At 37.3% G+C, this 25,328-nt stretch overlaps 4 protein-coding genes across 17 annotated transcripts; 2 read left to right on the top strand and 2 right to left on the bottom strand.

Annotated features, from left to right (window-relative positions):
* The first annotated feature begins 980 nt into the window (after window positions 1-980).
* On the top strand, window positions 981-12,486 carry LOC119982241 (protein ARABIDILLO 1-like). The gene is made up of 12 exons (XM_038825512.1): window positions 981-3,073; window positions 3,450-3,608; window positions 3,703-3,783; window positions 3,919-4,050; window positions 6,871-6,998; window positions 7,916-8,003; window positions 8,450-8,544; window positions 8,902-8,965; window positions 10,061-10,236; window positions 11,000-11,221; window positions 11,818-11,902; window positions 11,988-12,486. The coding sequence occupies exons 1-12, from the start codon at window positions 1,730-1,732 to the stop codon at window positions 12,162-12,164; spliced, it is 2,751 nt and encodes a 916-aa protein (XP_038681440.1). The 5' UTR covers window positions 981-1,729; the 3' UTR covers window positions 12,165-12,486.
* A 563-nt stretch (window positions 12,487-13,049) lies between these two features.
* On the bottom strand, window positions 13,050-17,842 carry LOC119982244 (palmitoyl-protein thioesterase 1-like). 11 transcript variants are annotated; one of them, XM_038825519.1, is made up of 13 exons: window positions 17,596-17,842; window positions 16,785-16,878; window positions 16,419-16,503; window positions 15,817-15,868; window positions 15,693-15,729; window positions 15,554-15,607; window positions 15,253-15,303; window positions 14,569-14,631; window positions 14,350-14,418; window positions 14,177-14,215; window positions 13,787-13,909; window positions 13,571-13,663; window positions 13,050-13,495 (listed from the first exon to the last, which is right to left on the bottom strand). In XM_038825519.1, the coding sequence occupies exons 4-13, from the start codon at window positions 15,855-15,857 to the stop codon at window positions 13,217-13,219; spliced, it is 849 nt and encodes a 282-aa protein (XP_038681447.1). In that variant the 5' UTR covers window positions 15,858-15,868; window positions 16,419-16,503; window positions 16,785-16,878; window positions 17,596-17,842; the 3' UTR covers window positions 13,050-13,216. The 11 variants fall into 11 exon arrangements, with proteins under 11 accessions (XP_038681447.1, XP_038681449.1, XP_038681445.1 ...); XM_038825521.1 differs by having other exon boundaries at window positions 15,709-15,729; window positions 17,596-17,840; XM_038825517.1 differs by lacking the exon at window positions 16,785-16,878 and having other exon boundaries at window positions 17,596-17,841.
* Window positions 17,843-18,101: 259 nt separating this feature from the next.
* On the top strand, window positions 18,102-19,834 carry LOC119982245 (protein ARABIDILLO 1-like). The gene is made up of 3 exons (XM_038825530.1): window positions 18,102-18,523; window positions 19,139-19,223; window positions 19,309-19,834. Exons 1-3 carry the CDS (start codon window positions 18,282-18,284, stop codon window positions 19,483-19,485), a joined length of 504 nt encoding a protein of 167 aa, XP_038681458.1. The 5' UTR covers window positions 18,102-18,281; the 3' UTR covers window positions 19,486-19,834.
* A 447-nt stretch (window positions 19,835-20,281) lies between these two features.
* LOC119982242 (palmitoyl-protein thioesterase 1-like) lies at window positions 20,282-25,162 on the bottom strand. Of its 4 annotated transcripts, XM_038825516.1 has the most exons (13): window positions 24,862-24,902; window positions 24,022-24,115; window positions 23,655-23,739; window positions 23,053-23,104; window positions 22,929-22,965; window positions 22,790-22,843; window positions 22,493-22,543; window positions 21,806-21,868; window positions 21,587-21,655; window positions 21,413-21,451; window positions 21,023-21,145; window positions 20,807-20,899; window positions 20,282-20,732 (listed from the first exon to the last, which is right to left on the bottom strand). In XM_038825516.1, exons 4-13 carry the CDS (start codon window positions 23,091-23,093, stop codon window positions 20,454-20,456), a joined length of 849 nt encoding a protein of 282 aa, XP_038681444.1. In that variant the 5' UTR covers window positions 23,094-23,104; window positions 23,655-23,739; window positions 24,022-24,115; window positions 24,862-24,902; the 3' UTR covers window positions 20,282-20,453. The 4 variants fall into 4 exon arrangements, with proteins under 4 accessions (XP_038681444.1, XP_038681441.1, XP_038681442.1 ...); XM_038825513.1 differs by lacking the exon at window positions 24,022-24,115 and having other exon boundaries at window positions 22,945-22,965; window positions 24,862-25,162; XM_038825514.1 differs by lacking the exon at window positions 24,022-24,115 and having other exon boundaries at window positions 21,587-21,652; window positions 22,945-22,965; window positions 24,862-25,161.
* Window positions 25,163-25,328: the final 166 nt, after the last annotated feature.

The following is a 25,328-nucleotide window of genomic DNA, read 5'->3' as shown; positions in this document are numbered from 1 at the left end:
CTTGCTTGACATGCGTGATTTATGGGTTATTTCGTAGGCTTGATGGTTTACCACTTTACCTAATGCATACTTGAAAAACGATTATGTATCGAATTGTTATGATATTAATTTCTTTTTTCAATGTGACTTAGTAAGTAGCATATTTGCCTAAAATTTGACAAATTATCATCTAAAGATTTATTGGTTGCAACTACTCAACATTATTCGTTTAATATGTGATTAGGGTATTGTTGACTAGTGGTCAAACCTAATTGTAGCCTCCGTTTATATACTATCCCATGTCTCAAAGAGACTTCCGACTATTCTAATCTAAAAACAAATAAATAAGTCAGAATATGATGTCTTTGCCCAATAACTCTAACAAAGGTGGACAAGTAACATACATCTTTTTGTGTGATTACTAGTGTGTATATATATATATATATATATAGATTAATTAATGTCAATACTTTGTTATAGCTTTTGAAGGTAGTTATAATTAATCTATAATTACCCTTACATTAACTAGAGGTTTGTGATAAAATGAGGAAATTTTTTATAATTTAGTTCATCCCATGGTATTTAAAAAAAAAACGATTAGTTAGGTATGTTTAGTATCGCACGATTCTTTAAAATTTGTCAAGTTACTTATAATGTACATAATTTAAGTATCAAATATTCAATTTACTTAAAAAATAACGGGGAATTGTATCATGAATTAGTATTGAAAAGTATAAAATATAACTTCCATGAAAATAGATTAATTTTGAAATTAAAAATTCCAGATTCCTATTGTCCCAATAAACATGCATTATATTTTGGAGAAAATATTTTTAGAATCGAATTTTGCACGTACATATATGTAACTCAATTGGTTGTCGATCGAGCCACCTTTCATTGGTACAAAACACATTGTCAATCGAACAACCTTTCATTCCTACAAAGCATATTGTGTGTTATACTCATATATTGAATATATGTATATATACAAAACGGAGGGGTGAATAATCCATGTGATGTTCCGTCTCATGAGCTGTGTAGACGTAGTTCCCTCCTTAATACCTTAAACATTACATTTGCAGTTGCTGTAATTCCAATTTCCTTCCCCGTACGTATTTCTTATTCCTCTACATACAAAATCCCATCTCCCTCTCTCTCTTGTTTCTTGCATTTGGTTCCCAAGACATAAGAGGTTACTGGGGAGAGAGAGGTCGGCACATGCTTTTGAGGGTTTTTGAATCCATGTATCAATCGTCATAACCTTACTTGAATTCTGTCTGACTCTTTCTCCAGCTTTGTGTCCTCTCATTCCTTTCACTATTTCTTGGTCCCTATCTAATCAATTCAAGCTCTTTCTGTCTGAATGGAATTCTCGTTTCAAGATTAGTGATTTATCGTGAAAGTTCGAAGATTTAGGGGACTACAGACAAACCCACAAAGCCTGAGCTGTCAAACTTTGGTAACAGCCATTAATTGATTTCCCTGTAATGCGTTTATAGTTCAAGATTATATCGGGGTTTTCGATATCTGTGGGTTTGGATTCTTGTATATTTGGATTTTTTTTTTAAAATTTCTATGCGGTACATGAAGTTTCGGTGGTATTTGTGGTTTGGGATGTTAGGGTGAACAAGTATTGATTTCTGGGATTCTGTGTTAATTGATTTGGGTTTCAAGACTGGCTAAAGTTTATGGTTCTTATGGTCCTTCGCTCTTTGTAAGAGTTAGTTTTTTGGGCGGTTGTGATTGAGATATGACTCGTAGGGTGCGGAGGAGAGTGACGACTAGGGCGAAGGTGGCTTTGCCTTGTTACCCTGAAGTTGAAAATGAGGTTTTAGGCTCAGAGAGGAATGGGGTTGTTGATTGGACTAGTTTGCCTGATGACTCTGTGATTCAGCTGTTTTTGTCTCTTAATTATCGCGATCGGGCAAGCTTGTCATCAACATGTAGGACGTGGAGGGCTCTCGGTGCTTCTCCATGCTTGTGGAGTTCGTTAGATCTTCGTGCACACAAATGTGATGCTTCCATGGCGGTTACACTTGCTTCTAGGTGTGCAAATCTTTGGAAGCTCAGGTTCCGCGGGGCAGAGTCTGCTGATTCAATAATGTATCTTCAAGCGAGGAATTTGAATGAAATAAGTGGTGACTACTGCAGAAAGGTAACAGATGCTACTCTATCTGTGATTGTGGCTCGACACGAGGAACTTCAGAGTCTCCAACTTGGTCCAGACTTCTGCGAGAGGATCACTGGCGATGCTATAAAAGCTGTAGCCTTTTGCTGTCCCAAATTAAAGAAGCTTAGATTGTCTGGAATTAGGGATATTCATGGCGATGCCATTAATGCTTTGGCCAAGCATTGTCCGAATTTGGCTGATATAGGTTTTTTGGACTGTCTAAATGTGGATGAGGGGGCGTTGGGAAATGTGTTGTCAGTCCGTTTCCTCTCAGTTGCAGGAACATCAAATATGAAGTGGGGTGTTGTTTCTAATCTTTGGCATAAGCTGCCAAAGTTGACTGGGTTGGATGTGTCTAGAACTGATATTGGTCCAGGTGCTGTCTCCAAATTATTATCTTCATCACAGAGCTTGAAGGTTTTGTGTGCTTTAAATTGTAATTTTCTTGAAGACGATCCAGGTTTTACTTTGGGTAGGACTAAAGGCAAGTTGTTCCTTGCTCTCTTTACTGACATTTTCAAGGGACTAGCTTCTTTATTTGTCGATTCTACAAAGAATGGGAAAAATGTGTTTATAGACTGGAGGCATTCAAAAACCAAGGATAGAAACATGGATGATATTGTGACTTGGCTTGAATGGATCTTATCTCATACACTTCTTCGTATTGCTGAGAGCAATCCACGAGGTATGGATGACTTCTGGCTAAAGCAGGGTGCAGCATTGTTACTCAGCTTAACGCGGAGCTCACAGGAGGATGTTCAAGAGAGGGCAGCCACTGGCCTTGCAACTTTTGTCGTCATTGACGATGAGAATGCTAGCATAGATTGTGGAAGGGCTGAAGCTGTAATGAGAGACGGTGGGATTCGCCTCCTTCTGAATCTTGCAAAATCTTGGCGGGAGGGTCTTCAGTCTGAGGCTGCTAAGGTAATATTCATTTGGCAGAACATAATGATGTGTTTATCGCTGAATTACTGTTTGACCTGTCATTCTTCTTAGACTTCTTAGCTCATCAAAGCTCTTAACTCCAATGGATTTACAGTCAGCTGCATAATATATTTCCTCTGTTCTTTGTTTTGCCACATGAATAATTTATGGAATAATTTATGGAATAATTTTCAAACAATATTTATCAATGCGTAATCAAGCTTTTGGTTGGCTTTGTCTTAGAAGATGCAGGCTTTAGTTCTGTAGCTATATTTAGTTTGCTGTAAATGTCATTGGCTAAAATCCAATAGATAAAAAGGTTGATATTAAACAAAAAGATTTGGATTTACGTGCTTGGGTTTACCAAACTTTGCAGGCTATAGCAAACTTGTCTGTAAATGCCCATGTTGCAAAAGCTGTTGCAGAAGAAGGTGGAATCAATATCCTTGCTGGGTTAGCAAAGTCAATGAACAGGTTGGTTGCTGAAGAAGCTGCTGGAGGACTGTGGAATCTCTCAGTTGGAGAAGAGCACAAGGTTGAACTAAATATAATAATCACATGATCAATGCTCTCATTTCCTGCTGTGAATAACTTGTAATTTTGGCTTTGCTTTCCCCGTAACTTATCAGGGTGCCATTGCCGAAGCTGGTGGAGTTAAAGCGTTAGTGGATCTTATATTCAAATGGTCTTCTGGTGGTGATGGAGTTCTGGTACATTCTTGGACAGCATGCTCTAGATTCTGATCACATGCTTCTCTATTCGTGTTACGATAATATGTCTGAATCGGGGTTAGTGTTTTATGAAAACTTACGATCTTTGTTTGTTTCACATTATCCTTCTGTCAGGAACGTGCAGCTGGTGCATTGGCCAATTTGGCAGCTGATGACAAGTGTAGTTTGGAGGTTGCATTGGCAGGTGGTGTTCGTGCTTTGGTGTTGCTTGCTCGTAACTGCAAGTTTGAGGGAGTGCAAGAACAGGTAGTTCTACTTTCTGGAAGGAATTTTTTTCCTATCAGAAGCACCATACAATATTCAAATTCAAGAGATTATCTTGGAGATATCTTTTTCCATTATCCAGAAATACAATGTGACTGGAGCTCAGTTTTTGCTAGAACATATTATTTGACTTCTCAAAAAGTTTATATAGGTGCATTCTCAACTATTAGGAGAGTGTGTTTTTTTTTTTTTTAAATTTTAATTATTGATGAATTTTAGAAAATTATGCTGATAAATTCCTAAAAATGTGATAATGTTTTGGTATTTTTTGTGTCCTCATTGATATCTTGGAGCCTGGAGGTCTATGTTTCTGATGCAGTGCGGCGTGGTGGAAAGAACACCTACTTGGACCTGTTGATTCGATATACGAATACCAGGAACAAGTCTACTTAAATCTGTTGATTTGACACACGAATACCAGATTTAAGACTTCCATACTTTGTTGATTCGAATGAATACCAAAGAATTGGAAAAAGACTATTGTCTCTTAATTTTTATTCATCTCAAAACTCCCTTCCTCAATGAGTGTTACAACCTTAAATAGTAAATTAAACGAAATCCTAATCAAACCCTAAACAATTATAGCAGGAAACAAATACTTAAAAAGATACTAGACTCCTAAAAAATAATACTAATTGATTTACAAACAATTGATTTCCTAAAATACCAAAATAAAATATTTATCAGAAATATTTCCATTTGCATCATTCTCCCTTCGTTGGAGAAAACTCGACCTCGAGTTTTGAAGACTTGTAATAGAAAATCGTTTGATTTCTTGATCACCATCCTTGTACCCAATATATGAAACCACTTTGAACTCTTGAATAAGTTTGGAAACAACATCAACAAAAAGTTCTCTCTATGTGGTTTTTCAAGTATTTCTGGAATAACAAAATCAACGAATTCAACAGGCATCAAAAGATTATCAGGATTTAATACTTGAATGATGTCCGATTTATCCTCCCTTAATTCTTCTTTAATATCTTCTTGCACCAAAAAATTTGATTCATCTGGATAAACATCAAAAATTGGCTCACCTTGTTCATCCGCGAACTCCAAAAAGGGCTTGGATAAAACTATCACTTCTTGTTCCTCTTCATTAAAGATTGGCGTTGATGGTGCATCCAATCCTTCCTCGATCTCCAAATAATTGTCATAGACTGGTAATCCTATATCCCACCATCTTGGATAAGGATTTTTGATTTGTCTCATTTCTCTTGCACCATCGTCCCCAAAAAGGGTTAGCGAAGACTTCGTCAGATTCGGCCTCGTCTGCCTTCTGCAGATTTGGTGATGAGTTTGTTAGTGTAGATGCAACGAGGCCTCTAACCGTTGCACAAATAACTCCAACTTTCTCATAAATCGACCTTCCAACTGTTCGAATCGTTGAACTAAATATGCATCATCCCTTGCATACACCTTCTCCAAAGTTGCTTGATTTGCGGCAACTTTTCTCCTTGGCGGCATGACTAGGAATGTGCAAAGCTCCGATACCAACTGATGCAGCACGACGTGGGGGGAAGAACGCGTACTTGGACCTGTTGATTCGATATACGAATACCAGGAACAAGTCTACTTAAATCTATTGATTCGACACACGAATACCAGATTTAAGACTTCAATACTTTGTTGATTCGAATGAATACCAAAGAATTGGAAAAAGACTATTGTCTCTTAATTTTTATTCATCTCAAAACTCCCTTCCTCAATGAGTGTTACAACTTACAACCTTAAATAGTAAACTAAACGAAATCCTAATCAAACCCTAAACAATTCTAACAAGAAACAAATACTTAAAAAGATACTAGACTCCTAAAAAATAATACTAATTGATTTACAAACAATTGATTTCCTAAAATACCAAAATAAAATATTTATCAGAAATATTTCCATCTGCATCAGTTTCCTTGATTAGAGTGCACCAGATCATTGGTTATTTGGCATGAGAAACTGCATTGTGTTGGAGGCTTGTTTGGGCTGGCAACAAACAGTTATTCTCGTTAGCTATTCAAGCTCAGCTCACACAATAACTGAAATGATCCAATCTTGATTCTTGGTTCAAGCTTGATACGCTCTACAAGCTAAACGCAAACAGCTGGAAGTTTGGTTCCTTAATACATCATAAAATCATTGGTAGTCTAAAATCAATTCAACATTACCATTCCGGTTGACTAATGGCCAAGCTACTTTAAGCTGACATCCACAATGCAGCCCACCATTTGCTCGCTCACTTGTCAGATAAATGTGTAACATCTTCACCCACTGGCCACTGCAGGTCAGTGCAAGTTGAGAGGGAGGCCTCTATTGTTGAGGCAAGCACTTAGAGGTAATCAAGCCTAGAAAAGGATTGGGTATGGAGCACATGTAGGTTATGATAGTATCAAAAGATGGTAAGATCGAAAATTGGTGCTTTTATTAATTAAGCCATGTTTTGCCCTGAATCGAGCTCGTGATTTAGCAAAGCGCTCTTAAGCTTCAAATCGAGTTCAAGCATAGTTTGATCAGAGGAATTCTTTCGCGAGCCAAGTCTGGAAGTTTAAAATTCCAATTTGGTTTTTCTCACGTGCATCCCTCCTTTTGTGTTTTTTGGACTGGAACACCTACTTGGAGTCACCAGCTATGATGAGGGGCACAGTTGCAGTGTAATTCAATGGGGGTGGTCCAAAGTTAATGCTTTTGTTCATTTGTCGTATGGACGAGTAGTAAAATTAGTTTTACTATCTTCTGCTTTAGAATGCCTTCTTCCTCAGCGTTTAGAGATTATACCTTGAGTCCTTAAAAAATAATTGCTTCTTATTCCAGGCTGCTCGTGCCTTGGCTAATTTGGCTGCACATGGAGATAGCAACAATAACAATGCTGCTGTTGGACAAGAAGCAGGTGCTCTTGAAGCCCTTGTTCAACTTACTCGTACTCCCCATGAAGGTGTCAGGTAGTCTATCATGAATCCTAATTTCTACTTTAGATATCCAACCCCATAAATTTTGGATCAGGGCCTTCTCGAGTGATAATGTGCAGAATCTGCTTCCACAACTGTGTAAACCTGCGTAGCAGATAAAACCACATTGGGGCTTCCTTTTAATATAAAATTCAAATTTTTGTTGTGCTATTGTTGCAAACATTTTAAATAAAAAGTTATCATCTTTCAACATATTCTCCACAAAATAGATAGATGGTTTTAGTACTTAAAGAAGGGCCTGGAGTGGAGATAGTGGGAATCTGTTTTCTGTCTTTGCCGGCATAGAACTAAATGTTATGCAATTGACATTAGAAACATAGTTGTTTTACACTTTTGCTTTAGATTGACAAAGTATTTTTGCTACATTCTGCTCAGTCATGTTCAGTAGAAATGAAAACCAAATTTAATAACCATTTTCCTTAGTCGCCATGGTAGAAAATTTGTGTGTTAAAAGAGAAATATTATTCGGTGGATTCATTTGGCAACATCATCACAGACCAAGCCAATCACACCGTCAGCCATGATAATTTGCGTTTAGCTAGGTTAATAATTACTGAAACTTGCCTGTTTAATTCTGGTTACTTGGTCCAGGGATGACGTGATTGATGGAAAGTATGTTATAGTTACTGGTTATAATCATGAAGGTTGTATCGATTCAGTACTTAACTTCTAGTAGTTTTTATATTTGTTCGAAATCCTATAGGCCAGAATTTTTTTATACTAGCAAGATACTATTTCCCATTCACTTGTCAGTTACTATTTAAAGTCAGAATCTTATGGACCATAACTTTTATCTGTTTTTTTCTAATGTCAAAATTTTTGTTTATACCAGCAAGATACTATCTCCTTGAAGGGTTTTGTTTGATACATGCAGTCTACTTGTCTAACAGGCAAGAAGCTGCTGGTGCACTCTGGAATTTATCTTTTGATGATAGCAATCGAGAAGCCATTGCATCAGCTGGTGGTGTTGAGGCCTTGGTACGATATGCATTTTGCTGAGTCAAAGCCTCTTTTATTATCAGATAACTCCATGCTATTAGAAGCTTCATGAACCTATAGGCTTCCCAATAACAGTCAAATTTCCTTCTTGTATTATATTGCATTATATCATAAGATGCACTCACTATTTGATATATGTCATTGGTGTAATCTCATTTTTTAGTTTACTAAATTACCGGTTACTCGTGCTTCTCTCTAGTTGTCAAAAAAGGGTTTCAGTTTCAAAGTTCTGCTATAACCAATAAAATGTTTCGGTGATATGTCAAATATGCTGACCTTGCGAACAACTTAGTTTCCACAATTGTACTCTATTTGAAGGCTTGAAACCATTTTTTTTTTTGTGATAAATGATAACTCTGTGAGTTTATGATGTATGTTTTATGTTTCTGAAAGCCAAAGGCATTGATCTCACGTGGTTTATTCAGGTCGTTCTTGCGCGATCATGTTCAAATGCCTCCCCGGGTCTTCAAGAGAGAGCTGCTGGTGCTCTTTGGGGATTGTCAGTGTCAGAAACCAATAGGTATGGATATAAATTCTCGAGTTCATGGGAATTAAGTTGCCAAACAAACCTATGTTGGAATATAAGTATATAACCCTTCAGCTCATCGTGAATTTCTGACCATTCAACTAATATGGGTTTTTCTTCTTTTATAATAGTAGTAAAGGTACCTAACCTCCCACGTTGCTTTGCAATTTCTTGTTTGCTATTTATTTATTCTGGGTGAAAATTCTGTCAGCATAAACTAATTTTTTGCTCATCTTCACTCCGTTCTTGGAATTATACTCTTTTTATTTTAGTGCTAGGAGAATATTGCTTTTTTACTCGTCTGTTATGTTGTCAATATTAATGCTATAATGCTTATTGGTTTCTTATTAGCATTGCTATTGGACGGGAGGGAGGTGTTCCACCTCTGATTGCTCTTGCACGCTCTGAGGCTGAGGTGAGTAATTTCTTATGGCAGTTGCCTTCAGAAGATAGTTTAGTCTGTACATGGTTGATGGTACTACTCAATATTGTTGCGAGTATAATGTAACTTATACCACTGGAACATTGGTAATTCTCATTGGGTGTTCTCATCTGGTCCATATATTTTTCTTACTATGTATTTGGTTGCATGCTGTATAAGTTTTCAATATTAGGTACTGTAGCTTGAATTATTTCCCTTTGTCATTTGTTAGTCAAGAATTTTCACAAAGGGATTAGAAATCTTGCATCTCTTTTTAAGGTATTACTTTATATCTTTCCTTTTGGAGACCATACATCTTCTATTGTTCTCTATCATTTAGAACCCCCATACATAGTTAAATGATGGACCACTAGGGAAGAACTGCTGCATTCTCAATAAATGGAATTCTAGAAACATCCCTCTTACAACCAAGATCCTACCGCTGTCCTGAGGACCTCCCTCCCTTTGAATTATATTTCTATATACTATTCCCCAACTTTTCTTAAAATGGGATACCTATATAATGATAAGAAGATTATCCAAAATAGGTTCACTATTTCTCATATAAGATAAAGAATTTGACGTGTGTCTGCTCCATAAAAAGTGTCGTCCACAAAAAAAGAAAAAGAAAAAGAAAAAGAAAAAAAATAATGAAGAACAAAATAGGTGGAATGTGTCTCTGGTTCAACAACAAAGATAGTGGCCTCTGGTGTGAAAAATAAGTGGAAGATCGGTGTCATTTTTGGAAAGCCATTGATTAAGTTAGTGATAACATTATGTTTTTATTTTTAACCATGAGGAGCACATCAGAAAGGCTTTTATGTATTCGCACCCATGAAACAGGTGCATGGAAACCTTATCTAGTGCATCACTTGATTTCCTGTATTCTGTTTTTGTGGCGTCATTTTTCCTCGATTTGAATCTTCCTATGACTTCACATGCAAATGAGAAACTTGTGTATTCAGCCTTTGCATATGGATACTCTTATATAAGTCCATGACTACTTCCTGGTTTTATGCAAAATTTCTGTTAATCTTTTGTCCTTGGAAGTTAAACCTCATTCGAGCTTAATGGTTTCTTCACTTCCAGGATGTTCATGAAACTGCAGCAGGAGCTCTGTGGAATCTTGCTTTCAACCCTGCTAATGCCCTTCGTATTGTGGAGGAAGGGGGAGTCTCAGCACTTGTTCATCTATGTTCATCATCAGTATCAAAGATGGCACGCTTCATGGCTGCCTTGGCATTGGCATACATGTTTGATGGGAGGTACTTGGTTACAGCTAATTGTGGATTTTAGCTCATTTGACGTATTCTCTCTGTTAAGTTCCTTTATAAATACTTGTGAGACTTGCCTCTATAAATGTACTTATGTAGTAATTCCTGTCTTTTGTAAATGGAAAGTAAATTAGCGCTTGAGAGATATTTCTGGTAATTTTTTGGTCTGTCATACTAAGCGGGCCACCTTATGGTGTTGATGCCCTTCACTGAGAAGTGGCTTTTACGCAACTGGTTAGTTCGGGATCCTTCTCATTGCATCCTCTTTTTTTTTTTTTTTTTTTTTTTTTCTTGAGGTTGGTAGGAACTTTGCTAGGTAAAATAATTGGCTTGTAAGGGGACGGATTCCACTAGGGCGGCAATCTAATTGGAAGGAAGACATAGTAAATTTGGCTTAGAACTTTCAAATTGCCACTCTAAACCCTAAATTCATCTTGATCACATCACAGAGAAGGGAAAGCTGCATCAAAGCTCATGTTCATTTTATTGCAGGCAATGCCTTCAACTTGTGACTTCATTGCATCTTCCAGTAAAATAGTGAAATTATTTTAAGTTTTGGGTTTAGGGTTTTACTTGCAACTGCATTGCTTCTTTCCAGCAAAATAGTGAATTATTTTAAGTTCTTGAATGGTTGTTGGATAAGGATTTTTGAATAGTCAAAATAACGTATGTTATATTTCATCTCCTTGCTGGGGTAAAAAGTGCTATTGAAAGATAATACGTGTTGCTGCCTTATGATTTCTCTTTCATGCAGAATGGATGAATTTGCATTAATAGGGAGTTCGTCAGAAGGCAATTCAAAGAGTGTGAATTTACATGATGCTCGAAGTGCAGCATTAAAGAAAATTCATGATTTTGTCCGTACATTTTCTGATCGACATACATTTTCTACTACTTCTGCATCATCTGCTCCAGCGGCATTGGCACTAGTGACAGAAAGAGCTCGCATCCAAGAAGCAGGTCATTTAAGATGCAGGTTCTCATCCTTGCAACCTATATCATCTCTCTCTCTCTCTCTCTCCTCCTCTCTCTCTATCTCCCTCCCTCCCTGGTTGAAGTAATTGATTGGCTTTCATGTTAGCATACCCAGCATGTGTTCTTTTTATATTTTCATCAAATTCCTGGGGGGTCGACTGTTTTGTATATTCTGAGGCTGGTCTTCTATCCCCATGTGTGGCTTGATCCATCTTAATGTGTAATTTTCACTTCTTGTTTCTTCAGTGTTATCAATTATCGTTAAACTGTACCTGACAAAATTTCCAATTTCCTAAAGCTGTACTTCTTTCTTTACATTTATGATTAGTATAGATCCCACATTAGAAAACTGTGTTGCAAACAATTGTGGAATCGGAAAACGGTGCAAAGAACGTCTTGATTCCAGAACATAGTTTTCAAAGTAGCTCTAATTTGTATTTTGATGGCCACTATTGCGTGCTTCCTTGATCAGTATTCTGGACTTCTTGTTAACTTTCTGTATGGATCCTTTTGTCATCCTAAATTCAATGCCCGGTTACCAATTACTTCTTTTCCTTCACTTGCTTATTAATCTCTTTTCTTTTTTTCCCCCTCTAGTGGAGCTGAAATTGGAAGATTTATTAACATGCTAAAAAATCCCTGTACGACACTCAAGGCATGTGCTGCATTTGCTCTTCTACAGGTAATGATAACATAAGCTTCTCTCTCTTGTGCATTTTATATGTATTTTAGACTCTTACTGGTGGAATATGATCTCTTGATTGCAGTTCACCATTCCTGGTGGGCGACACGCTACGCACCATGCAGGCCTCATGCAAACTATTGGAGCTGCACGTTCTCTTCGTACTGCTGCTGCATCAGCAACTGCTCCATTTGAAGTCAAAACCTTTTCTCGCATTGTGCTGCGAAACCTTGAGCACCACCTCAAGGAACCTTCAATATAGAAGATACTTGTTGAAACAACCATTCCATTCTGGAGTCCTTGGTGAAGGCTGATCACGTATGAAGCTGTGGAGCTTCCTTGTCCAGACCAGCGGAATAATGAGTCATAAACGACGTATTTTTCCTGCTATACTTTGTAAAAGAATCAAACTACATGACCGAGCAACTCTGCATAGTTTTTTTTTTTACCCTCTAAATGTTAGGCATTTGGAAGAGTTGTCTAGTAAGATTTGAGAGTAGTTTTATTCCCTTTTTGTATTAAAGGTATTTCCATTCCAACTGCGACGGAGGTGGTTTTTTTGTTTATTTATTGGATTAATTTGGAATTGATGGCTTCTTCGTAATAATTATAAGTGGATGATGCTTGAGACTTCAATCTGGTCCGACAACAATTAATGTTTGAGAAAGTTACACAGATTTGAGCTTGATTCTGCTCGTGCATCGTCTTTCCTGGGTACAGAATCTTGTACCCATGAAATGGCAGCGCGCACCAGCACAGCGTGTTGACACTCGTGCGCTACTATCGTCAGCTTGGGGGCTCCATTCGACCCGTCTTGAAACAGGGACCAAGGACTCTAACATGCGTCCGAGTCAATAGGCGAGAAAACCCGCATCTGGATAGGTAGACCACCTGTTGCGCCTGCAAAAGGAATGAAGGCCACATCACGATGTCATGCAAACTAGGTGGTTTCCTAGGGTTTTAAGGCCATGTCCCTTTCAAATGGACACGGCATGCAATGACACTATCTTATGAATGATTTCATCATCAAGCTTTGGCAGAAACTTGAATCAGATCTGGAATATACTTTATACATGTCAAGAGCCAGCATGATCATCACACAACGGGAGTAAAAAAACACTAAAAATGTTATACAAAGACAAAAGGAGAAGCCTAACAAAACACTCTCATACATTAACGCCATGGCCGCGAAGCCAATGTTCTCACATATTGTATATTCGCCGTGTGAAGATCCGTCATGAAAAATGGCACAACAAATTGAGAAAATACGGTTACGCTCTTTCTTTTGAATGCACAGCAGTATTGGTACTTAATTCAGTACACAACATGAAACCAAGGTTGATCCCCTGTGAGATCAGTGAGCTTGGTGAGAAGGCTCCAGATATATGAAAGTGATCGGTAGGATGAAGATGATGTCGTTGCCATTGACTGGGTTGAGGGTGCTGGTGCTTGATCTGCCAAGTAAGGTACAACATACTTCTTCATATCGCCTTTAGAGATATCGAGATGATTCCCCGTGACGTTTATGAATTTAACTTTCCCAGCTTCGTCCAGGGTTCTCAAACCAATCCAATTCTCTTTGTAGAGCTTCGTCTGCGGAGAGTTTAATACGATAACAAAGATTAAGTTCTGTCATTGGTTGCAAACTTGCAATGGGAAAAAAATTACCTCTTTTACAGTTAAAACAGGATTAAAGGCTCCATCTGGATAATACCCAAACCAGGAGGTTTCCTTAGGTATTAAAATCGTATCCTGCTCGAACTGATAAAGTATGCAATGAAACAAGAGTAATCAGCACCAAAGTTCTGAGACTTTATTGCATTTACACAATCCCAACTATGTAAGAAATGTTAAAGAAAAAAAGAGAGGAACTCTCTAACTCACCATGATAAGCACTAAATTCTCAATGCCAGCAAGCCGTTCCTTATAAGTGGAATTTCTCTCTGAAACGACTTCATTATTAAGCTTCGGTAGAAACTTGCACCCTTCGATATAGTTTGAAATATCCTAGATAATGATAAAAGCAGTTCAAGCAACGTACTAAACAATTTCCAAATTCTTCTACATGCATGCAAAGGAAACAAGAAATCAAATCCATAGCCATTTGAACATTGATACATTTGTAAGTGTCGATAACTAATTGATTCCACATGAACGAGAGAGAGAGAGAGAAAGGGGGTGAGTTGTGTAAGAAAGACTTGATAAGTACTCCAAAGTATGTCAGTATGAGCGAATGACTCAACCAACCGGAGCCAATTAAAGTAATATACTCACTGTTGGAATTTTAAGATAACCACTTGGAGCTAAGTGTTCCTGCAAAACCATCGCAAGTAGATTAAATTCCAACCAATACAAAATGCCACAAAGAAAAGAAGGATGCAAGTGTGTGCGGTATCACGGAAACAGAATGGAAGATTACAGACTTGCAAACTCAAGAATATATTTACCTGAACATAGTTGCTATAGATCTCTAACTTTATCAATGTGTCCACGAGTAAGCAAATCAACCCAGACTGCTGAAACAGAACATGTTAAACCAAAATGCAAATGAGAGTCTCAAACATCATCATCAAAGCCCCCAATCCCAAACAATTTGGGGTTAGCTACGTGAATCTATAAGAGAAATTAGTTGGAATAAACTAGGTAAATTTGGAAAGAGCACTTACCCCACAAAATGGAACCGAAGCAGTGCCCGCATGAGGACCTCCAAGTGATACGAAATTCTTAACCTGGTTACCAACAAAAAATTTACCATCATGCTACAAATTACTACTAACAATACCCAACAACCAAAACCTATGCACTTTCTTAAAATTAATTGAAACATTTTCCATTCATTATTATTCGAAATACAGCCGATAATGGAGAAAAACCACTACCTTCAAATAGAGAAGTAACTTAAACAGAAAATACAAAATTTTGGAATAAAGTCATTCCGCATATTCAAAGGGACGGTTTGGCTGTTAAGTACACAATATTCTAATTATTTTATTATTTTGTTTTAGGCTGGGAGTAGCAGAAACTGGGGTTGGAGCTGCACCCTAGTTTGATTTGGAGCTCAACTTACCGACCCTCTCTGGAAGTAATTAGATAAGAGTATATACTATATACACAGTCTATTAAGAAACTTAGGGAGGTCTCCAAATGCATGTTGTACTATCACCTTTTGTCTCTAATTTTCTACCTGTCTCAAGTAGAATAGATGTCAATGCAACCTTTTATGTGCAGGTATGGAAAAATCAAACGATGTTTTGCGTCAAAAAGATGAGACAAATGGTACTGAAGGATTATTATGAATGTTTAGAAGTCAGTGGAAAACATAATAATAGTGTTTACAAGGTAGTTCTTACCGGAGGTCCTCCATCGCACAATTCAATTAACCCACGTCCAATCAGGTTACCCTGTGAAGTGTGAAGCATGATTGTTTTGTAAAATGTTAATTAAACCATCAAAATGAAAAGAAAATATGCAGAGAGAGAGAGAGAGATGATTCTGATCAATTGCCGCATAGACATCTAAATGCACATCCACGCCTACCACCATAGACATACACACAGGACCCAAATGGACAACAAATACATTTTTTCCATACTAAAGTAAAAGAATATCGCGAAGTAGAAAACAACTAAAATTTCAAGCCATTCAAATCACCTGAGAAAGTCCAACTATATTGTAGCCGTCACTTAATTCATCAATTTTCTTCACCTGTTAATCAGAAGGAAAATATTTTTGGAAAACAAATTCAAACCTCAAACTGGGGAAAAAAAAAAGCAATATAAAGTCCTGGTACCGAACAGCGTAACCACCTGCTTACAAGCAATTTCTGTCTGCAAGCACAACAATACAAAAACTAACTCATTAGATGTAAGTGATAACAAGGATGACATACCCTTCAAACAGAGTTGAAGTTTCACCTGCTCGAGAAGGGGCATGGTCCAAGAATCCCATGATCCATTTCCAATTTCTCTGCAAAGTAAAAGTCCCAACATTGTTATACTAAATTTTGTTCGCAATACCAGCATGAACAAGGGAATATAAGTGCAAAGAAACATATTTTTGGAAGAATACTAGCGTTGAATCCATCACTTACAAAATTACATGCATAATCAAGTCTTTGACAACATTTTTCGCCATAAAACATTTAGTTCTATGATCTATAAGCATGGTCACGGACAAACGAATACAAATTCTATCACTTTGATGGCCAAGGCCAAATTATCTGGTGAGTAACCAGGTATTTATCATATACAGGGAGTTTTTCATAGTAATAAATTCAACTAACTGGGTTCCAAGACACTCATAAAAGAACAAACAAGATATATACTGCATATTTTTTGACCCAGAGGTCAGGAATGGACTCCCACTGGTAGGAGCACCCTAAATTGAGTCACGAAGGCCCAGGAACAGCTACAGGGGTAGGCTAGATGCCTGGGTTAGGTTCAGGATTATTAGCCGTCTGATACACCAGCTAAGTAATTCTACTTTTTCAGTCATAACAATTAATATAATAGCATACATGCAATATCCTTCAGAACCAGACCAATTGCTTAGAAATTCAGTGAAATGTGTGAGTCCTCGATTAGTGCATTTATCGCCAATGCCTGCAGCCAAAGCACATAAAAAAGTTAGTGTAGTCAGTTGTGTTTTGTTATTCAGATTGTTGAAGATAGAAGAACGATATTTCCTTCTATGGGATTTGCAAAAGCATGCTATTGTCTGGAAGGAAGATTAAGTATGAATCAAGATTTGTTTCACATAAGGAATATGTATAAACAAAATTTAGAAAACAGAAAAAAGAGAATCTTGACAATATGTTTCCTTCAAAGATCTCCCTAAGAATTTAGTAGCCTAATATAAAGAGCAAAATTCACTGCTCACTCACTTTGGTTTGTGGGAAAGAAGTAATCTGCTGCCTCACAGTCACAGACACACCTGGGCCAAGATCTTATCTTCACACTCTTGCTCACATCCCACAACTAAGAAGTGTAAACAAGTCAAGGTTTCATCATACATTATGTAGTTTCTGACTTTCAATTGGGGATCAAGGTAACTTAATATCTGCTTATTTCCACCATGTATGGATCACAAGCCATTGCATATGACGTTCGCAAATCCAATCTCACCTCTGTGTCAACTGTCTGCATACTCTACTGAAGAGAGATGTAGCCAGGTTGGACACTAACGCAACAATGCTACCTAAAGACTTGGAAGAAAGTTCTGAATGATATATATGAGGAAATTCTCATGTCAATGTTGCTCGGTTTCAATTCTTACCAAATAATCAAGAAAGGTAAATGCATGAATACATTCACAATCCAAAGAAGTAAGATCCAACAATCATGCATCACTCCAATTTGCACTTTTATCCCTCCTTGGTGGTTTCCTAGTAGTCTAATTTGGCAGAGGCAAATAAAGAACCCATTTCTTCAAAATCAATTTTACAGTCTAAAAAATGGAACCAAATCAACTGATTGCATATCAGTAAATGAAATGAATCAGATGATAAACACCCTCAGTCTTCCACAACCAGAAACCCACCAACAATCTATTCTCATCTGATCAAACGACAATGAAAATTAAACAAAAAATAGAGATCACAAGGACATTAAACACTAATACGTGATAAATTAAAACAAATAAAAACAAGTAATAATTATACGATAAGTCGAGTAAATGACGAGAGGAGAGGGTACCGTGCAGAACTATGAAAGGGACACAGAAGGCTACAGGGATGATGAAACTGTAAACGAAGATGAACGTGGTGATAAGAGAGATACTTGTTTTTAGCAAAGAAAACCATTTTTGTTGAAGAGATAATCAAAAGGAGAAAAATGGGTTCCAACTCCCAAGTAATTTATCTAGTTCAGTACACCACCAACTGTAACTTTTCTGGTCACTGGAATTCTGGGTTTCCATTTGTTTTGTACGCACGATCGATCGATCAAGTTATCTAGAAGGAAAGAGAGATTCTTTTGTTTTGACAGATCTGGGTCAACTCCGCCAATTACCTTTCTGACCTTTTTCTTTTTCCTTTTCCAAAACATACGGATCCCATTGAAATTTAAATCATTGCACAGATTGACATGTCACTTAGATATGACAAAATTCTGTTCGATCTGAATGATCGATTTTGTCCATCTCGAATAAAATTAAATTTAAACATAAGTTATATCTGGATCCAAACATAAATTTTTTAAGTTTTGGGTTTAGGGTTTTACTTGCAACTGCATTGCTTCTTTCCAGCAAAATAGTGAATTATTTTAAGTTCTTGAATGGTTGTTGGATAAGGATTTTTGAATAGTCAAAATAACGTATGTTATATTTCATCTCCTTGCTGGGGTAAAAAGTGCTATTGAAAGATAATACGTGTTGCTGCCTTATGATTTCTCTTTCATGCAGAATGGATGAATTTGCATTAATAGGGAGTTCGTCAGAAGGCAATTCAAAGAGTGTGAATTTACATGATGCTCGAAGTGCAGCATTAAAGAAAATTCATGATTTTGTCCGTACATTTTCTGATCGACATACATTTTCTACTACTTCTGCATCATCTGCTCCAGCGGCATTGGCACTAGTGACAGAAAGAGCTCGCATCCAAGAAGCAGGCCATTTAAGATGCAGGTTCTCATCCTTGCAACCTATATCATCTCTCTCTCTCTCTCTCTCTCTCTCCTTCTCTCTCTCTATCTCCCTCCCTCCCTCCCTCCCTCCCTGGTTGAAGTTTCAATTGATTGGCTTTCATGTTAGCATACCCAGCATGTGTTCTTTTTATATTTTCATCAAATTCCTGGGGGGTCGACTGTTTTGTATATTCTGAGGCTGGTCTTCTATCCCCATGTGTGGCTTGATCCATCTTAATGTGTAATTTTCACTTCTTGTTTCTTCAGTGTTATCAATTATCGTTAAACTGTACCTGACAAAATTTCCAATTTCCTAAAGCTGTACTTCTTTCTTTACATTTATGATTAGTATAGATCCCACATTAGAAAACTGTGTTGCAAACAATTGTGGAATCGGAAAACAGTGCAAAGAACGTCTTGATTCCATAACATAGTTTTCAAAGTAGCTCTAATTTGTATTTTGATGGCCACTATTGCGTGCTTCCTTGATCAGTATTCTGGACTTCTTGTTAACTTTCTGTATGGATCCTTTTGTCATCCTAAATTCAATGCCCAGTTACCAATTACTTCTTTTCCTTCACTTGCTTATTAATCTCTTTCCTTTTTTTCCCCCTAGTGGAGCTGAAATTGGAAGATTTATTAACATGCTAAAAAATCCCTGTACGACACTCAAGGCATGTGCTGCATTTGCTCTTCTACAGGTAATGATAACATAAGCTTCTCTCTCTTGTGCATTTTATATGTATTTTAGACTCTTACTGGTGGAATATGATCTCTTGATTGCAGTTCACCATTCCTGGTGGGCGACACGCTACACACCATGCAGGCCTCATGCAAACTATTGGAGCTGCACGTTCTCTTCGTACTGCTGCTGCATCAGCAACTGCTCCATTTGAAGTCAAAACCTTTTCTCGCATTGTGCTGCGAAACCTTGAGCACCACCTCAAGGAACCTTCAATATAGAAGATACTTGTTGAAACAACCATTCCATTCTGGAGTCCTTGGTGAAGGCTGATCACGTATGAAGCTGTGGAGCTTCCTTGTCCAGACCAGCGGAATAATGAGTCATAAACGACGTATTTTTCCTGCTATACTTTGTAAAAGAATCAAACTACATGACCGAGCAACTCTGCATAGTTTTTTTTTTTTTTTTTTACCCTCTAAATGTTAGGCATTTGGAAGAGTAGTCTAGTAAGATTTGAGAGTAGTTTTATGCCCTTTTTGTATTAAAGGTATTTCCATTCCAACTGCGACGGAGGTGGTTTTTTTGTTTATTTATTGGATTAATTTGGAATTGATGGCTTCTTCGTAATAATTATAAGTGGTTTGAGAAAGTTACACAGATTTGAGCCTGATTCTGCTCGTGCATCGTCTTTCCTGGGTACAGAATCTTGTACCCATGAAATGGCAGCGCGCACCAGCACAGCGTGTCGACACTCGTGCGCTACTATCGTCAGCTTGGGGGCTCCATTCAACCCGTCTTGAAACACGGACCAAGGACTCTAACATGCGTGCGAGGACTCTAACATGCGTGCAAGTCAATAGGCGAGAAAACCCGCATCTGGATAGGTAGACCACCTGTTGCGCCTGTAAAAGGAATGAAGGCCACATCACGATGTCATGCAAACTAGGTGGTTTCCTAGGGTTTTAAGACCATGTCCCTTTCAAATGGACACAGTATGATTTATACATGTCAAGAGCCAGCATGATCATCACACAACGGGAGTAAAAAAACACTAAAAATGTTACACAAAGACAAAAGGAGAAGCCTAACAAAACACTCTCATACATTAACGCCATGGCCGCGAAGCCAATGTTCTCACATATTGTATATTCGCCGTGTGAAGATCCGTCATGAAAAATGGCACAACAAATTGAGAAAATACGGTTACGCTCTTTCTTTTGAATGCACAGAAGTATTGGTACTTAATTTAGTACACAACATGAAACCAAGGTTGATCCCCTGTGAGATCAGTGAGCTTGGTGAGAAGGCTCCAGATATATGAAAGTGATCGGTAGGATGAAGATGATGTCGTTGCCATTGACTGGGTTGAGGGTGCTGGTGCTTGATCTGCCAAGTAAGGTACAACATACTTCTTCATATCGCCTTTAGAGATATCGAGATGATTACCCGTGACGTTTATGAATTTAACTTTCCCAGCTTCGTCCAGGGTTCTCAAACCAATCCAATCCTCTTTGTAGAGCTTCGTCTGCAGAGAGTTTAATACGATAACAAAGATTAAGTTCTGTCATTGGTTGCAAACTTGCAATGGGAAAAAATTACCTCTTTTACAGTTAAAACAGGATTAAAGGCTCCATCTGGATAATACCCAAACCAGGAGGTTTCCTTAGGTATTAAAATCGTATCCTGCTCGAACTGATAAAGTATGCAATGAAACAAGAGTAATCAGCACCAAAGTTCTGAGACTTTATTGCATTTACACAATCCCAACTATGTAAGAAATGTTAAAGAAAAAAAGAGAGGAACTCTCTAACTCACCAAGATAAGCACTAAATTCTCTATGCCAGCAAGCCGTTCCTTATAAGTGGAATTTCTCTCTGAAACGACTTCATTATTAAGCTTCGGTAGAAACTTGCACCCTTCGATATAGTTTGAAATATCCTAGATAATGATAAAAGCAGTTCAAGCAACGTACTAAAAAATTTCCAAATTCTTCTACATGCATGCAAAGGAAACAAGAAATCAAATCCATAGCCATTTGAACATTGATACATTTGTAAGTGTCGATAACTAATTGATTCCACATGAACGAGAGAGAGAGAGAGAAAGGGGGTGAGTTGTGTAAGAAAGACTTGATAAGTACTCCAAAGTATGTCAGTATGAGCGAATGACTCAACCAACCGGAGCCAATTAAAGTAATATACTCACTGTTGGAATTTTAAGATAACCACTTGGAGCTAAGTGTTCCTGCAAAACCATCGCAAGTAGATTAAATTCCAACCAGTACAAACTGCCACAAAGAAAAGAAGGATGCAAAGTGTGTTCGGTATCACAGAAACAGAATGGAAGATTACAGACTTGCAAACTCAAGAATATATTTACCTGAACATAGTTGCTATAGATCTCTAACTTTATCAATGTGTCCACGAGTAAGCAAATCAACCCAGACTGCTGAAACAGAACATGTTAAACCAAAATGCAAATGAGAGTCTCAAACATCATCATCAAAGCCCCCAATCCCAAACAATTTGGGGTTAGCTACGTGAATCTATAAGAGAAATTAGTTGGAATAAACTAGGTAAATTTGGAAAGAGCACTTACCCCACAAAATGGAACCGAAGCAGTGCCCGCATGAGGACCTCCAAGTGATACAAAATTCTTAACCTGGTTACCAACAAAAAATTTACAAATCATGCTACAAATTACTACTAACAATACCCAACAACCAAAACTTATGCACTTTCTTAAAATTAATTGAAACATTTTCCATTCATTATTATTCGAAATACAGCCGATAATGGAGAAAAACCACTACCTTCAAATAGAGAAAAGTAACTTAAACAGAAAATACAAAATTTTGGAATAAAGTCATTCCGCATATTCAAAGGGACGGTTTGGCTGTTAAGTACACAATATTCTAATTATTTTATTATTTTGTTTTAGGCTGGGAGTAGCAGAAATTGGGGTTGGAGCTGCACCCTAGTTTGATTTGGAGCTCAACTTACCGACCCTCTCTGGAACTAATTAGATAAGAGTATATACTATATACAAAGTCTATTAAGAAACTTAGGGAGGTCTCCAAATGCATGTTGTACTATCACCTTTTGTCTCTAATTTTCTACCTGTCTCAAGTAGACTAGATGTCAATGCAACCATTTATGTGCAGGTATGGAAAAATCAAACGATGTTTCGCGTCAAAAAGATGAAACAAATGGTACTGAAGGATTATTATGAATGTTTAGAAGTCAGTGGAAAACGTAATAATAGTGTTTACAAGGTAGTTCTTACCGGAGGCCCTCCATCGCACAATTCAATTAACCCACGTCCAATCAGGTTACCCTGTGAAGTGTGAAGCATGATTGTTTTGTAAAATGTTAATTAAACCATCAAAATGAAAAGAAAATATGCAGAGAGAGAGAGATGATTCTGATCAATCGCCGCATAGACATCTAAATGCACATCCACACCAACCACCATAGACATACACACAGGACCCAAATGGACAACAAATACATTTTTTCCATACTGAAGTAAAAGAATATTGCAAAGTAGAAAACAACTAAAATTTCAAGCCATTCAAATCACCTGAGAAAGTCCAACAATATTGTAGCCGTCACTTAATTCATCAATTTTCTTCACCTGTTAATCAGAAGGAAAATATTTTTGGAAAACAAATTCAAACCTCAAACTGGGGAAAAAAAAAAGCAATATAAAGTCCTGGTACCGAACAGCGTAACCACCTGCTTACAAGCAATTTCTGTCTGCAAGCACAACAATACAAAAACTAACTCATTAGATGTAAGTGATAACAAGGATGACATACACTTCAAACAGAGTTGAAGTTTCACCTGCTCGAGTAGGGGCATGGTCCAAGAATCCCATGATCCATTTCCAATTTCTCTGCAAAGTAAAAGTCACAACATTGTTATACTAAATTTTGTTCGCAATACCAGCATGAACAAGGGAATATAAGTGCAAAGAAACATATTTTTGGAAGAATACTAGTGTTGAATCCATCACTTACAAAATTACATGCATAATCAAGTCTTTGACAACATTTTTCGCCATAAAACATTTAGTTCTATGATCTATAAGCATGGTCAAGGACAAACGAATACAAATTCTATCACCTTGATGGCTAAGGCCAAATTATCTGGTGAGTAACCAGGTATTTATCATATAAAGGGAGTTTTTCATAGTAATAAATTCAACTAACTGGGTTCCAAGACACTCATAAAAGAACAAACAAGATATATACTGCATATTTTTTGACCCAGAGGTCAGGAATGGACTCCCACTGGTAGGAGCACCCTAAATTGAGTCATGAAGGCCCAGGAACAGCTACAGGGGTAGGCTAGATGCCTGGGTTAGGTTCAGGATTATTAGCCGTCTGATACACCAGCTAAGTAATTCTACTTTTTCAGTCATAACAATTAATATAATAGCATACATGCAATATCCTTCAGAACCAGACCAATTGCTTAGAAATTCAGTGAAATGTGTGAGTCCTCGATTAGTGCATTTATCGCCAATGCCTGCAGCCAAAGCACATAAAAAAGTTAGTGTAGTCAGTTGTGTTTTGTTATTCAGATTGTTGAAGATAGAAGAACGATATTTCCTTCTACGGGATTTGCAAAAGCATGCTATTGTCTGGAAGGAAGATTAAGTATGAATCAAGATTTGTTTCACATAAGGAATATGTATAAACAAAATTTAGAAAACAGAAAAAAAGAGAATCTTGACAATATGTTTCCTTCAAAGATCTCCCTAAGAATTTAGTAGCCTAATATAAAGAGCAAAATTCACTGCTCACTCACTTTGGTTTGTGGGAAAGAAGTAATCTGCTGCCTCACAGTCACAGACACACCTGGGCCAAGATCTTATCTTCACACTCTTGCTCACATCCCACAACTAAGAAGTTTAAACAAGTCAAGGTTTCATCATACATTATGTAGTTTCTGACTTTCAATTGGGGATCAAGGTAACTTAATATCTGCTTATTTCCACCATGTATGGATCACAAGCCATTGCATATGACGTTCGCAAATCCAATCTCACCTCTGTGTCAACTGTTTGCATACTCTACTGAAGAGAGATGTAGCCAGGTTGGACACTAATGCAACAATGCTACCTAAAGACTTGGAAGAAAGTTCTGAATGATATATATGAGGAAATTCTCATGTCAATGTTGCTTGGTTTCAATTCTTACAAAATAATCAAGAAAGGTAAATGCATGAATACATTCACAATCCTTTTAACTCAGTCAGGGAGAAGAAATTTGTCTTCAAAGAAGTAAGATCCAACAATCATACATCACTCCAATTTGCACTTTTATCCCTCCTTGGTGGTTTCCTAGTAGTCTAATTTGGCAAAGGCAAATAAAGAACCCATTTCTTCAAAATCAAATTTACAGTCTTAAAAATGGAACCAAATCAACTGATTGCATATCAGTAAATGAGATGAATCAGCTAATAAACACCCTCAGTCTTCCACAACCAGAAACCCACCAATAATCTATTCTCATCTGATCAAACTACAATGAAAATTAAACAAAAAATAGATATCACAAGGATATTAAACACTAATAGGTGATAAAGTAAAAGAAATAAAAACAAGTAATAATTATAGGATAAGTCGAGTAAATGCCGAGAGGGTACCGTGCAGAACTATGAAAGGGACACAGAAGGCTACAGGGATGATGAAACTGTAAACGAAGATGAACGTGGTGATAAGAGAGATTGTTGTTTTCGGCAAAGAAACCATTTTTGTTGAAGAGAATCAAAAGGAGAAAAATGGGTTCCAACTCCCAAGTAATTTATCTAGTTCAGTACACCACCAACTGTAACTTTTCTGGTTACTGGAATTCTGGGTTTCCGTTTGTTTGTACGCAGGATCCATCGATCAAATTATCTAGAAGGAAAGAGAGATTCTTTTGTTTTGACAGATGTGGGTCATCGACTCCGCCAATTACCTTTCTCACCTTTTTCCAAAACATACGGATTCCACTAAATGAAATCTCAATCATTCCGAGGATTGACATGTCACTTAGAGATGATATAATTTTGTCCGATCTGAATGATCGATTTTGTTCGTCCCAGATTAAACCAATTTTAAACATAAATTA

The sequence above is a fragment of the Tripterygium wilfordii genome, chromosome 17 (genome assembly GCF_013401445.1).
Source record: "Tripterygium wilfordii isolate XIE 37 chromosome 17, ASM1340144v1, whole genome shotgun sequence".
Taxonomy (NCBI): Eukaryota; Viridiplantae; Streptophyta; class Magnoliopsida; order Celastrales; family Celastraceae; genus Tripterygium; species Tripterygium wilfordii.
Note: the sequence above shows the minus strand (reverse complement) of the source record. Positions and strands in the feature narration are given on the sequence as shown.